The following is a 14047-nucleotide window of genomic DNA, read 5'->3' on the forward strand; positions in this document are numbered from 1 at the left end:
TCTGAGTGTTATATGCCGCAACAGGTTTTTAATTGTGACGAGACGGGTCCATTCTGGAAAAAGATGCCTAAGCATACCTCTATAAGAGCAGATTAGAACGCATTGCACAATCACAAGCCAATGAAAGACCGTCTCTCACTGCTATTCTGTACCACTGCAAGCGGCGATTTAAAAATTAAATCGCTTCTTGTGTGTAGCATTCAGAAACTCCACGGGCCTTCAGGAAGTATAAAGCCCAGAAGAGCAGGTTAAATGTGATGTGGGGGTGCAACAACAAGGCTTGGGTGACGTGTGATCCCTTTTGTGATTGGATCAATGAAGTGTTTGGTCCTTCGGTGAAAAAATATTTGCTTGAGATGAATCTGCCGCTCCATCTCTTGTTTGTTATGGACAACGCTCCTGCCCATTCTCCAGGCGTACAAGACCACCTCTCTGAAGAATTTTAGTTCATCAATATCCACTTTCTGCTTCCCAACACTACTCTGTTACTCCAGCATATGGACCAGCCGATTATTTCTGACTTCGACAAGCTCTACACTACAACACTCTTCGAGCACTGCGTTGAGTTAACTGAAGCTACCAATCTCACTCTCAGAGAGCTTTGGAAATATCACTTCAGCGTCATTGCCAGCATCAAGATTATCGAAAAGGCTTGGGAAGGGATTAGCACGATAACTCTCAATTCCGTTTGGAAGAAGCTTTGGTCAGAGTGAACTGTCGAATGTGACTCTGTGGCATTTGAGTCAGTATCTGCGGGCCCTGTAATCAATGAGATTGTGCCTTTGGCCAAAAGTATGGAACTAGAAGTGGATAACAATGATATCAATGAGCTTGTGAAAGATCACAGCCAAGAAATGACCACCAAAGAGCTTATGTAGTTTCAGAGTGTTTCACAGGAGGAAGTTGTGGGAGGAGCTCTTCAGAAGAAGATGAGTTGGCAGTAACAGCAAACCACTAATTTTCTGGCACAATAAGAGAAATTATGAAAGCATGGGAATGGTTGCACCATACATTGAAAATCATTACACCGATAAAGCAGTGACTAGGTGTGCTACAAATTTATCTGAAGATAAGGCTGTGCCGCATTTTCGCCAAGTGTTGAAGTGTTGGCAGAAACAAATGTCTATAGACAGCTTCCTAGAAAAAGAATTAGTTATGTATTATGAATAATACTCTGGAATTTGAAACAACAAGGAGGATGGCTTAAGGAAATAAGAGAGGATATGGAAGAACTGGAAATAACTCTGGATGATTTGCAGAACAAAACGCCAAATTTAAAGAAGCTGAGGGACACAGAAATAAGATTTAAACCAAAAATTGACAAACGACATGCAATGAAAAGGGTATTTACAGATGAGGAACGACGAATAGCATCGGAAAGAATGAAGAGATACTGGGCCACTCGGAAGGGGAAAATACCAAAGAAGAGGACCAGAAATGATTGACTGAAGTGGTCCAATGAGGCCGTAAAAGCAGAAGAAGAAGAAGAATAATAATAATGTACATAATACTGTATGTATCATTTTCTTTGAATAAATGGTATGAATATGATGAAACTTTTTGTACTTTTGTCAATGAAAAGCATTATTTTATTTTACATTAATTTATATGGGATAAATTGTTTCAGATTACAAGTGTTTCAAACCATGAATAAGATTCTGGAAAGAATTATACTCGCTCTGCGAGGTTTCACTGTATTTCTTAACATTAGCGTCACTCCTCTCTCAGCCTATCCCAGCTATCTTTCTTTTGGCCAATAGCAGGCCATTATTTATTTTACATTGTGAACACTACACCACCTTTTCCATTCATAATCCTTATTTACTTCTCATTATTTTGTTCCTCCATCTCATGTGCTAAGTTTGCCCTGTTTTTACTTGCTTTTCTACAAACTAATCAAAGTATCCTCCAACTTTCATTCCTTGAGTTCTGCTGTCAAGCGTTTCTGTTATAGTGTCATTGTTCTCATTCTACGGCAATGTTATGTTATGGAAAAATCACTTAATTCAGCGTTATGATGATTAGTATTACTGTAATACTATATATTCATAACTAACCTTGATATTAATAATATTATTAACATTATTCATTATTCATAGCTCATGTACTGTACACATTGCAGTATTATCTCTTTAACAATGCCTGTTTAGACATAAGAGTACTCCTTTATTTATTTACTCTATGTTATAGTCTATTACCTAATATTCTCCAATAGGTCATATTTTATGTATATTATTTCACTTTCTACATTCACTTTAAGTAAAATAATGACTCTATACTTAAAATTATAGTAAAAATTACTGTTGCTATCATTTTTTTCTACTGCTCATAGTAGAACCATAACCATCAATATAACCACTAGTAGATCTACATATGTTTACCTCTTCCAGTATTATCCCTGCTATCACTATGATGTATGATACAGAAAACTATCTGTTTAATAGTGTTGTTATTAGAGTTTTCTCACATTTACTCAATGGCATTTAGTCTGTGCAGAGATGTAAGATAAGTCCTGAAGGAACTACTCCCACAAATAAAAAAGTGATTCCATGATCAGGTCCTGAACACCAAATGATGCCAATCACCCATGTCATCCACTGCCCTACAGTATCATTTGGATCCAGTAGAGAGTACTATGAATTCAATGCACTGCTCTCCCAAATGTTGTTAGCTTTCCAGACCTTGGAGCCACTATTTCTCTTTCGCATAGCTAAGTTGGCCACTCAGGGCTGAGTGCATCCTGTACCATTTGTCTGACAAAATACAGATCCTTGATATTACCAGGAATTAAACATAATTCCTCCATATGGCAGTCAGACATTCTGACCACTTAGCTCTGGAAGTGGCCATTAATTCCCCAAGGTGAAATAAAGGCCTAAGCAAATAAATAACATGTTCATGTTTGGGCACAGTAATCAGTTTCATTATTAATCTAGTTAATGAGACTGATCTCATTAAGGCAGTAAAAACTGGACATATTGTGATCATAGAATATTTCTGAGGTGAACAAATCTGCTTGATTTGGTATTCTGTTAAGTGACTGGACTAAAATTTGTTGTTACTGCTGATTAAAATTTACATATATGAGGGTGGTTTGAAAAGTTCTCGGAGTGGAACAGAAAAAACGTACTTACATCATTTTATTATTTTTCATTGTAGTCTCCTTGTAGATTAATGCACTTGGTGCAACGATGTTCCAGTGCCTTGATCCCATCTCGAAAATGAGTTCCCTCCAGGCCTGCAGAATAGTTGTCAACTGTAGCTATCAGTTCTTTGTTTGAAGTGAATCTTCGTCCACCAAGAAAAATTTTCAGTTTTGGGAAGAGATGGAAGTCTGACAGAGCCATATCGGGAGAATAAGGTGGGTGTGGCAACAATTCATGCCTTAGTTCATGTAATTTTGCCATGGGGATGGCATATGTGTGCGGGTGCGCATTTTCTTGATGGAAGACGACTTTCTTCCTTGCTAAACCTGGCCTTTTTTTGCGTATCTTTTGTTGCAGTTTGTCCAAGAGGTTAGCATAGTATTCTCCACTAATTGTTTGCCCATTGGGCAGATAATCTACAAACAGAATCTCCTTCGCATCCCAGAACACTGATACCGTGACCTTCCCCGCTGAAGGAATTGTCTTTTCTTTCTTTGGTGGCGGAGAATCAGCATGTTTCCACTGCTTTGACTGTTGTTTTGGCTCTGAGGTATAGTATTACACCCAAGTTTCATCTGTGCTCATAACCGGCATAAAAAATCTTGTTCGTTTCTCCTAAAACGGGCCGAACATTGTTCCAATATCTCCGTTCTCATGCGTTTTCGATCCAGCGTCAAGAGTCGCGGCACCCATCTTCCAGATAATTTTTTCATTTCTGACTCTTCAGTTAAAATGCGATGTACCCTTTCAGATGACATCTGACAAGCGTGAGCAATTTCACGCACTTACAATCAGCGATTCTCCATGACCATTTTGCTGGAGTAGTGGCACATCTTGGCCGACCACTGCGCGGATCGTCATCTAAGCTCTCCCGACCAAATTTAATTTCATTCGTCCAATTGGCAACAGTTGAATATGAAGGGGCAGAGATCCCCAGTGAATTCTGGAAATCAGCATGAATGTCCTTTGCTTTCATACCTTTCTTTACGAAGTACTTAATGACTGCTTGCATCTCGATTTTTTCCATCTTCGCAAATTACTGAGCAGGAACAACAACAGACTCGTCTCCGCTGCAGCTCTCTCCAAGAGCATTGACGTGGCATGTGTTTACAGACGACAGTCCAATTAATATCAACGTGAACAACTCGTTGTGCTAGCGCTGACCTCTCTTGATGATTCCGAGAACATTTCAAACCACCCTCGTACAAAAGCCAATAAATAAATGAAAAAAAACCTGTGCTGTTCTTTTTCAAAAGGATCCACTGGAAAATAAGAAACAAATATAAGAATAACAGACATGAAAATAAAAACCATTAAAATTTATAGTACAGGTAACCAAAGTTCAGAACTGAAATTAACAAGATAGAGAACACTTATGACAAATAAGTGTTCACTAACGAGTTGCGACCTAGTCATATTAAAAATCCACAGTGATCCAGGAAGACATTTACATATTTTTACTCCAGTTACAGATAGCAAAATTTTGTGATCCATAACTGAAATAAATATATGTGTATGCTCACTAATTCTTCGTTAATTCACTCGAATGTAATTAATTAAATTCATATACATAATGTATGATACGTTTATGAAGTGCTACAACAGAACTGAAAAGAGTAGGTAATAGTTCTTTACATTAATGACGAAACTGTCTAGGTGGTATAGACAGAATCTCCATCAATGCGCAACACACACAGTGAAAGAAAGAAGAGAAAAATAGCTCCCGAGGTGTGAGGTAAAAAGAATTCAAACATTTTACAGTGTTTTGTGGAAAAATATACCCAAACATTCCAAAGTAATTGCTCTGTGATAATGTTAATGAATTTAGCGGCAGCGAGGGAAATTTTAATCAAATTTTTCAAGAATTTAAGGGAGGAGATATCAATGTCCGAGTGCTCTAAAGAATAGTTCAATAATGGATGACATTAAGTGGTATAAAATATTAAACCGCATGAAGTGACGCATTCAGTTTATCGGAACATCTGTAATATCTGTGAAGTGTTGCCTTTGATCTGTTGCGTCTCTGACGACGTGTGATGTCAAACGAGAGGTGTGGGAAAGTGATTGGATTGAAATGTGAGCGCCGAAAGCTTGCGTTCGGTTGAAGATTTTGTTGACAGTGGCTTGGTTATACGGGAGCCTTGTGCTAATGAAAATATGAGTTACACCAGTGATTTTTCTCAGTCACAGGAATATCTGAGCTTCAGGAGCAGTATACCATTGCGTAAAATTGTCGTTGACACGGACGCGTCTAAGGCAAGCACGCGAGTGAAATTGTGTGCTGGCTATAAAGACAGCAAAGTATGGAGAATTTAAAATACTCTATTTATTTTTACAGGGCTGGAAAGTGTATGACTCTGGGCCGAAAGATGTAAAAACGCCATTAGTTTGCTTGCCACCTGTCAGTGGGACAGCTGATGTTTTCTTCAAACAAATACTTGCCTTAAATGCCAAGGGGTATAGGGTAATATCGGTGAGTCTTTTCATAATCCTGTTTTAATAAAATACGAACCATATCATTCTACTCATTTTGTTTTGCGTGTACTGCGCAGGTGAGTAGTAAGGGCCTACCAGGCTGCTCCTCATATTATCACCTAAGGAACTGCGCTCGGTGTCGCCATGGTGTGTCATTAGTTCCCAGTGTATCGAAATATTGTAGTATATGCGTAATATTGAATAAAATGCACTGGTTTGTTTCCAACTTCTGTGAATGTAGCCATTAATACTGTCAACTTATTTAAATTTCAGCGTTTTAAAACATCAGCACCACTGTGTACTGTTTTTATGACATAGCCTAAGTATACATTTAAACGTTCCTTTTCTCACAGTCAGATTCTACAGACATATTTTGGTTTAATTCTGATGCTTTGACTTTTACATATAGTCCAGATATGACAGTCGTACTTCCAGTTACTTGTACATTTATTGTATAATAACTTTGCAGTACACATTATCTGATAACTCTGCACCAAAATCACAAAAACTTCCTTAGTACAAAACTGTCATGACCGTGAGTGTCAATATATCATCTGTAATTTATCTGCCCAAGAGCAGTTTTAAAATGACGTATGATCTGTTGGCTTAATACAAAGAATACATAAGTGATACAGGCATATGAATGCACACATCTGAAGAGGAGAGGACAATATAGGCCACTCGTGGCCTGAGTAAAGGAAGCATCATTCCTCAAACCTAACTCGGGGTGACCAGATGCAGCTCAAGTCCCCACCTTTTGAATCTGAGGCCAGCATTTAGCAAATGCACCAACTCAGTCAATTATACATAACTCCGTTATCTTATACTTGTTACACTTAATAACAACAATAATTATTAACATTTGATTTAGTCTTGTAAAATGCTCCCATTAAACTTTTTTTCTGTGGAAGTTTGTGCTAATAATTTAATATTCTTTAGAGGACACAATTTTCAAAAGTAGTGCTTGGATCTTCAAAATTTGTGTGTAATCAATAGATTCAAAATTTGTTATTGGATGACACTGAACCTTGTGTTCTTGTGTACTTCAGTACTTTTGAATCATATTGTCTAACCTTGCAGCTACACTCCCAGTTGTGAATAAAAGTTTAAACTTGCACCTTATATGAATGTAATACAGAGAATGTTTGGTACACAATTGCCGCAGCATAATACTCCATGAGTATCATAAGGGCCACCCAATCTCAAACCAAACCTCTTTCCTATCCAACATGAAGAGAAAGCTTAGAAAATAACTGAATCTAAGTGAAATCTGTTAAGGCACAGTCTGTTGTCTCGAAAGTGACACTGTACTTAAATGTGATTTCTTTGAACATGCTTTCAGGCAGTTTAATACCTCCCTCCCAGATCTCAACTGGATAAAGGAATCAACATAATTGATCAAGCTCTTGGCACACGGTTTCTGTAAATGTCCTCTTGCAATGCTTGAGGTGCTCTTGTTGGCACTCATGTCCATTAAGTTTGTCTACACTGAAACGATGGTGGTGGTGGAAATGAAGGTGGTAACAATGCTTGTGCCTCTGATAAATATCTACTCTCTGTAATATTTGACCTAGACACCTTTGAATTAATAGTCGATACTCAGAGGAATGAATACCAGTGGTCTAATTGATTGCGATAAAATATAGCGTTCTGAAATAGTTAATTCTGTTTGTTAGAATCACCCACTCACAGTGTACTGTGATCTCCCCTTCACCTTAGTCAGGCACTGAATTTTTATTGACGTGCATCTGAATTATGTCTTGTAGTGGATCAATGTATGGAGCACAGAAATGCGTAATAGCAATCACACTAGCTTTTGAGAACCAGCTCTTTTTCCGGCAAAACACACACACACACACACACACACACACACACACACACACACACACACTCAGGGAACCACTTTCATTAACTGAGTATCAATAATTAGTCTTGCCAAGGCCACAGGAGTGTGTGCTTGGGTGTTTGTAGTTGTGTGTGTGTGCTGTTGCTAGAAAAAGAGCTAGAACTTGAAAGCTGGTGTGAATGCTGTTTTCTTTTACGTGTTTCTGTGCTTCACACGTTGATCTACTATAGATGAGTGGTTGCCATTCCCTTATTTTGTCTAGCTCCCTCCAGAAATTTCCAGTATTGAAAATGATTTCCTCTTACTGTAGTTAACAGGTGCCAAAATATTGGTAAGTAGTTTATCATCTGAGGGATATAAATACTTAAAAGTATATTCCCCTAGTACTGTAGTGAAATCATGGCTGAAGTGTTTTAGTTGTGAGAGTGTGTTAATTAAATCCTGGTGAGGAAAAGACAAGATTTCAATCGAGCTAACACAAGGAGGAGTAATGACAATGTTTAGTTCTTACGTATTCATCAGAGTTCTAAGGGTCGACAGAAGCGTCCGATCCCACGCGTCGGCTTTGACCCATGACGTAAGGGTGTTGTTGTGTGTGACGTCAAGACGGCGCGGAGTTTGGTTTGAGTGTGGCTGTCTCCAGTTCTGTTTTATCTTATTTTATTTACTTTTCTGGTCTGTTCGTTCTATCTCGTGAGATTTTTTTTTTTATTTAAAAACACTTATTACTTATTTTAATTATGTTTCCTCGAATTTCTGTTTTAGTTTATTATATTTATCTTTCTGATCTGTTCATTCTATCCCGTGAGATTTTTTTTTAAAAGGCAAAAAACACTAATCAGCTACTGAAGCATCTTTATCTTCTATGGGTTGCAGGGGTTACAACCCCTGGGGACGTGGGTGGGTATTCATGCATGGCTGTCTTCACTTACACGTTGTAGCTACGCAAGGCGTCTAAATTTGTTTATATTTCGTTTGCCCACCACCCAAAACACCCCATTTCCCGCATTTGTCCCGTTAGTGTCATTAGGCTTCGTGTGGAAAGTGTGTGTGTTTGTTTTGGTTTCCGCCATATTTGTGACGTCATGGGTCAAAGCAGACGGGTGGGATCGGACGCTTCCGTATTTCCAGTTCTAATGAGTGTTTTGAAACAATTTTACGCATCATTAGCACCTTGAAGTGAGATACCAGTGTTTCTCCTGGTGTATACAATTTTCAAACAACTTACGGGGATTTAGCCAGGTAATATTTACAGCAACCGCCAATATTTCATTGGGAGTACACTCCTCCATTTTCAAGGGACTTTGTGCCTTGAAAATGGTAGGGTGTATTCCCACTGAAATATCAGCGGTTGCTGTAAATATTACCTTGCTGAATTCACGTAAGTTGTTTGAAAACCTTGAAGTGAGTCTGTAATACCTCCAGATGTAGAGGAGTGTCGACTTTGGCCAGTGGCATAGGAAACATACAGCAAATGCCGTAAACAGTGTGCAGTTAATGTTGACAATGTTTTCAAATGAGTTAAGCTACAAATCTGTTTGTTACAACCAGGTTTCTTTAATGTCACATTTGTTGGCTTTGCCAACCACATTCCAACGTAACAAGTTTTTTGTGCTTTCATATTTGTTGGCTTCACCAGCTAACAACAAAACTGTGGGTATATGCAGCGAAAGGTGATGTGACAGCAGCCATTAACATTAAGTCACTAGCCAAAGCCAACAACTTGTATAAAACATTCCTCTTGCTGCATACTTTTTTGGGTAATGCATCTATTGGGAGGGGAATATTGAGGTCAGAAGATATTTGATGGTCTCTGAGAGAAGTGAGTTGAGTTCTAGCATTATTTTATGTATATAATTCATAATTACTGGTTTTCATTTAACCAAATCTCTCCATATTTGAAAAAGTGCTGTAATTAACAGTAAGAAGTTAAGTTATTAATGAGGAGACTTCTATGGCTGTAGGCCTACTACTATTTCTCTGAACTGTGAAGTGTTTCTTTAACTAATGCATTGTTTTTTATCTTCAGAATATGGGCTTAAATAAGAACTTAGTTTTGTGATAAAATTGTGTCGGGGTCCAGATCCTAAAATGTTCAGCATCTGTATCTTGTACAGAAGGTAGCCCATAAGGCCCAGCATTGTAAGAGGGGAGTATAACTCTAAATACATGAAGAAGCATGCTCTATAGTGAAATCTTGTAATGATTGAATTCAGCATTAGTAGTGTGTTGCTTGAGACAGTGAGGGTGATTAAATATCTTGGTGTAAAATTGTGAAGTGATGTGAATGGGAATGAGCACATCAGGTTCTTAGTAGGAAAGGTTTATTGGGAGAATTTGGAGAAAGTGCTTCTCATAGATAAGGGTGTGCTGAAAAGTAATGTCTGAATTGATGTGAAACCTTTTAAAGCATTTTTAAGTAAAACAAGCATTATTAACATTCTGTGTCTTTATTCTTCATATCTACATACTTACTTTTCAATGTAGTCACCCTGGCGACAAGCATGTATCTCCTAACAAGAGACTAGTTTGTTTGATACCGCCACTGTAGAATATTTGACTTCATTGCCGGCTGTCCTGTCACATCCTCTGGCCTAGACTGTATCCATTCCCAAATGATTAAGTATCTGTTAGATTACCAGCACCACATCCATGCCATCTTCAACCGCATCTAGAGTGATGACAAGTTCCTGTCGCAATGGTGGATCATTCCAGTGCTAAAGCCTGGTTAGAACCCACTAGATGTACATAGCTATCATCCTGTCAGCCACACCAACGTTCTGTGCAAGCTGCCCCCAAGTATGGTGAGCCGGCGTTTGTGTTGGCTTCTTGAGTCTCAGGGCCTTCTGGCTCCGTCCTGGGATGGTTTTCGCCAAGGGCTCTCCACTACTGACAGCTTGGTCCACCTGGAGTCTGCCATTTGATTGACCTTTTTCTGGCAACATCACCTTACACCTAATTGTCGTCGTTTTTGACCTGACGAAAGGCCTACGATACAACTTAGCAACACCACATCTACACTACTCTTCATGAGTGGGGTCTCTGGGACCCACTCCTGCTTTTTATACAGAACTTCTTGTCACCCCACACTTTCCAAGTTTGCAACAATGTTTCCCACAGTTTACCCCGTATCCAAGAGAATGGGACCCTGTAGGGCTCTGTCTGAATGTCCCTCTCTTTTTAATAGCTGTTAATGGTTTCACACTAGCAGTAGGGTCCTCGGTAACTCCCCTCCTATATGCTGACATTTTTTGTATTTCCATGTGCTCTACTATTGGTGTGGCTGAATGCTGGTTGCAGGGAGCCATACAAAATGTGCAGTCGTGGGTCCTCATTCATGACTTTGTTTTCAGCTGCCAAGACTTTGGGTCAAGCACTTCTGTCATCCTTGTACTGTCCGCCCCATCCAGAGCTTTACCTCGCTGACCAACTTCTTGATATAGAAGAGACTTAGAGCTTTTTAGACTGGTCTTCGATGCCCACTTAACTTGGCTTCCCCATCTTTGTCAGCTTAAGGAAAAGTGCTGGTGGTATCTTAATTTCAATTGATGCCTGAGTCACACCAAATGGGTTGGTGATCCCCTACTCTGCTGCAGCTGTACAAAGCCCTCATGCAGTCCTGTATTGATTATGGGAGCATGGTGCATGGTTCAGCATTGCCGTCTGCATTGCAGCAGCTGGACACTATTCACCACTGTGGAGTTCGGCTTGCAACGAGAGCTTTCCAGATGGGCCTCGTGGAATCTGACGTCCCTCCATTGTGGCTTAAGCAGAAACTACTGCTTGCAAATTATACTGCCCACATTCATAGTTTACCTCTCCATCTCAATTGCCATTTCGTTTTTCCTAACACAGCAATCCATCTCCTGCAATGCGGCCAAGAACAGGGCAGTCTAGTCCATGTCTGTTCACTTGTTACTGAACTTGACACATTCTCTCTACCAGTTTTTCTGCGGGTCCACTTGCATGCACCTCCAAGGTCCATGCCTCGGCCACAGCTTCATCTGGACCTGTCGCAGGACCCAAAAGCTCAGTTCCACCCGAGGTCCTCCGCTGCCAATTTTTGTCTATTCTCGTTGTGTTTCCGGGCTCAGAAATAGTCTACACCGATGGATCAATGGTTGACGATCTTGTTGCTTTTGCTTATGCTCATGTTGGACATAGGGAACAGCCCTCCTTGCTGGTTGGCTGCAGTGTTTTCAATGCAGAGTTGGCCGCCATCTATCACGCTTATGAGCCTATCCTCGCCTGCACTGGGGAGTCCTTTGTTATCTGTAGTGACTCCTTAAGCAGCCTACAAGCTCTTGACCAGCGCTTCCCTCACCATCCTTTGGTACTGACTATCCAGGAGTCTCTTTACACCCTCGGCTACACTGGACATTCAGTGACCTTCATTTGGACCCCAGGACGTGTCGGGATCCCAAGCAATGAACTCCCTGGCCGCCTCCAACTCTGGAGATTGGCCTGCTGGAGACTGGATTTTGATCGGCCTTCCACCACAAAGTTTTCGCAGTCTGGGATACTGAATGGCACAACATCAGTATACCAAATAAATACGTTTTACCAAGGAAACAATGAATGTATGGCGGTCATCCATGCAAGCCACTTGCAAGGGCTGCATTCTCCTTTGCCGGCTCCACATCGGCCATATATGGCTAACACTATATAGGCCTATATCGTTGACATCAATCTATTGCAGAATTATGGAACATATTTTATGCTCATTTGTTAGTATGTTTTTGGAGAAGGAAAGTCTTCTCTACAAAAAGCATTGTGGATGAACTTCCTTGCCTATGAACTTTAACGTCCCACACTTAATGAAACAAAATTGACAGATGTTAAGGTAATGCCAGGATATGCCAAGCATGTGGGATAGGACTGTTATTTACGGTGTACAGAAATCATCCAGCAGATAATGTTGGAAGCTGCATAACACTGTTCACAGGTGGTACACTTTTCTCTGAGAAGTTCGTAATGCTAGAAAGCAGAAAGACCTGCAGAGGATTGATAATTAGTGCATGGACTAGATATTGACTCTGAAGGTAAACATGTGTAACAAATTGCACATGAATAGCTGGAGAGACCCACCATAACAAGGTTACACTGTTGATAACAAATCACTGGAAACTTTAACTACCACAAAATACCGAAAAGTAATCATATGGAGTGATCTAAAGTGGAATGACCACATAAAACAAATAATAGGAAAAGCAGATGCCAGGCTCAGGTTCTTTCAGAGAATCTTAAGGGAATTAATTCATAGAGGAAGAATTGGCTTACGAAACACTTGTTTGACTGATTCTTGGGTATTTTGAAAGAAATAATCTGCACTGACTGCAGAATATTTTTTATTAAAAAATCACAATCTGTTTCATGCCATTAGAAGACGCATCCTCAGGTGATTAAGACTCCTTTTAACTAGTTATCACCGAAGGGTAACTACCTTAGAACCACTTGCCATAATTCACATCATATTGAAAACAATGCGCTAAAAGCGGTAGTCCATTTTTAAAAGAAGGGGACAGCAGATCCACGCCATAAGCAGGCAGCACTACTGCCTTGTCTGCTGCCACTCAACCACCTTCCTGCATATGGTGCGATTCTGCTATCTCTTTCATTTTAAATATTGACTAGTGCTTTTAGCATACTGTTTGTTTACAACTTGATGTGAATTATGGTGATTTACTCTAAGGCAGTTACCTTTCAGCAGTGACTAGTTAAAAAGAATCTTTATCACGCGAGTATGCATGTTCTAGTGGCACTATACCAGTCGTGATTTTTATTAAAAGTATTCTACGGTCAGTGCAGATTATTTCTTTCAAAACATGGAAATTTGACTGTTGTTGCCAACAATTTAAAGTAACTTTATCTTGAATATTGCTCATAACTGAGGTCAGATAGCAAATAGTCATCAAGGAATGGCACATTTCATCACTGGATCATTTAGTTGGCATGACAGCATTACAGAATACCCAACAGATTCCAGTGCAGTCATTATAAGAGAGGCAATGTGCATCACACAGGGGTTTACTATTAAAATTCCAACAGATTATGTTCTGGGAAGATTTGGCAAACATTACTTTCTCGCATCTTGCAAAGTGATGATGAGAAGAAAATCCAAGAAATTAGAGCCAAAAATAGATTTACGAACAATCATTCTTCCCATGCACCATTCGTGAATGGAACAAGGAAGGAAGAATTGGTAGTGGTTCACATCATAAGGTGGATTTCAAAGTACACATGGGGAAATGGATATGATTATCATTGATTCTGTATTCTGAAAATTAGAAAAGTGGAATGGAACATGTGAGGAAAAAAGTAGTCAGGTTCTGTATCTACATTTGGCATGAAGAGCTTTCAGCATACTTGTAATGTTGTGCTATATTTTAACAGAATGTTTTATTTTTAATGAGATACCAGCATTTGAATTATGTGATTATTCAGTTAACATTGTTTGGTGGTCCTTTAATCAAATTGTTGAGTTAGCATGAATTTTTCATATCAAGAATGCCACTATGTGACCATTGCCGATAACACAGGAAGGATAGTCAGCCATCGTGTGACACACAATGTTTGATAT

The 14047-nt window shown here is 39.5% G+C and overlaps 1 protein-coding gene across 1 annotated transcript in view; it reads left to right on the top strand.

The window, feature by feature from the left end:
• Positions 1-5157: 5157 nt before the first annotated feature.
• LOC126484506 (maspardin-like) overlaps positions 5158-14047 on the top strand; it is a 54174-nt gene continuing 45284 nt past the window's right edge. Inside the window, exons 1-2 of the mRNA XM_050108042.1 lie at positions 5158-5402; positions 5485-5619. Coding sequence (XP_049963999.1) covers positions 5304-5402; positions 5485-5619 — 234 coding nt within the window. The 5' untranslated portion in view covers positions 5158-5303. The remainder of the gene's footprint in view (positions 5403-5484; positions 5620-14047) is intronic.

Source organism: Schistocerca serialis, chromosome 6, assembly GCF_023864345.2.
Source record: "Schistocerca serialis cubense isolate TAMUIC-IGC-003099 chromosome 6, iqSchSeri2.2, whole genome shotgun sequence".
Taxonomy (NCBI): domain Eukaryota; kingdom Metazoa; phylum Arthropoda; class Insecta; order Orthoptera; family Acrididae; genus Schistocerca; species Schistocerca serialis.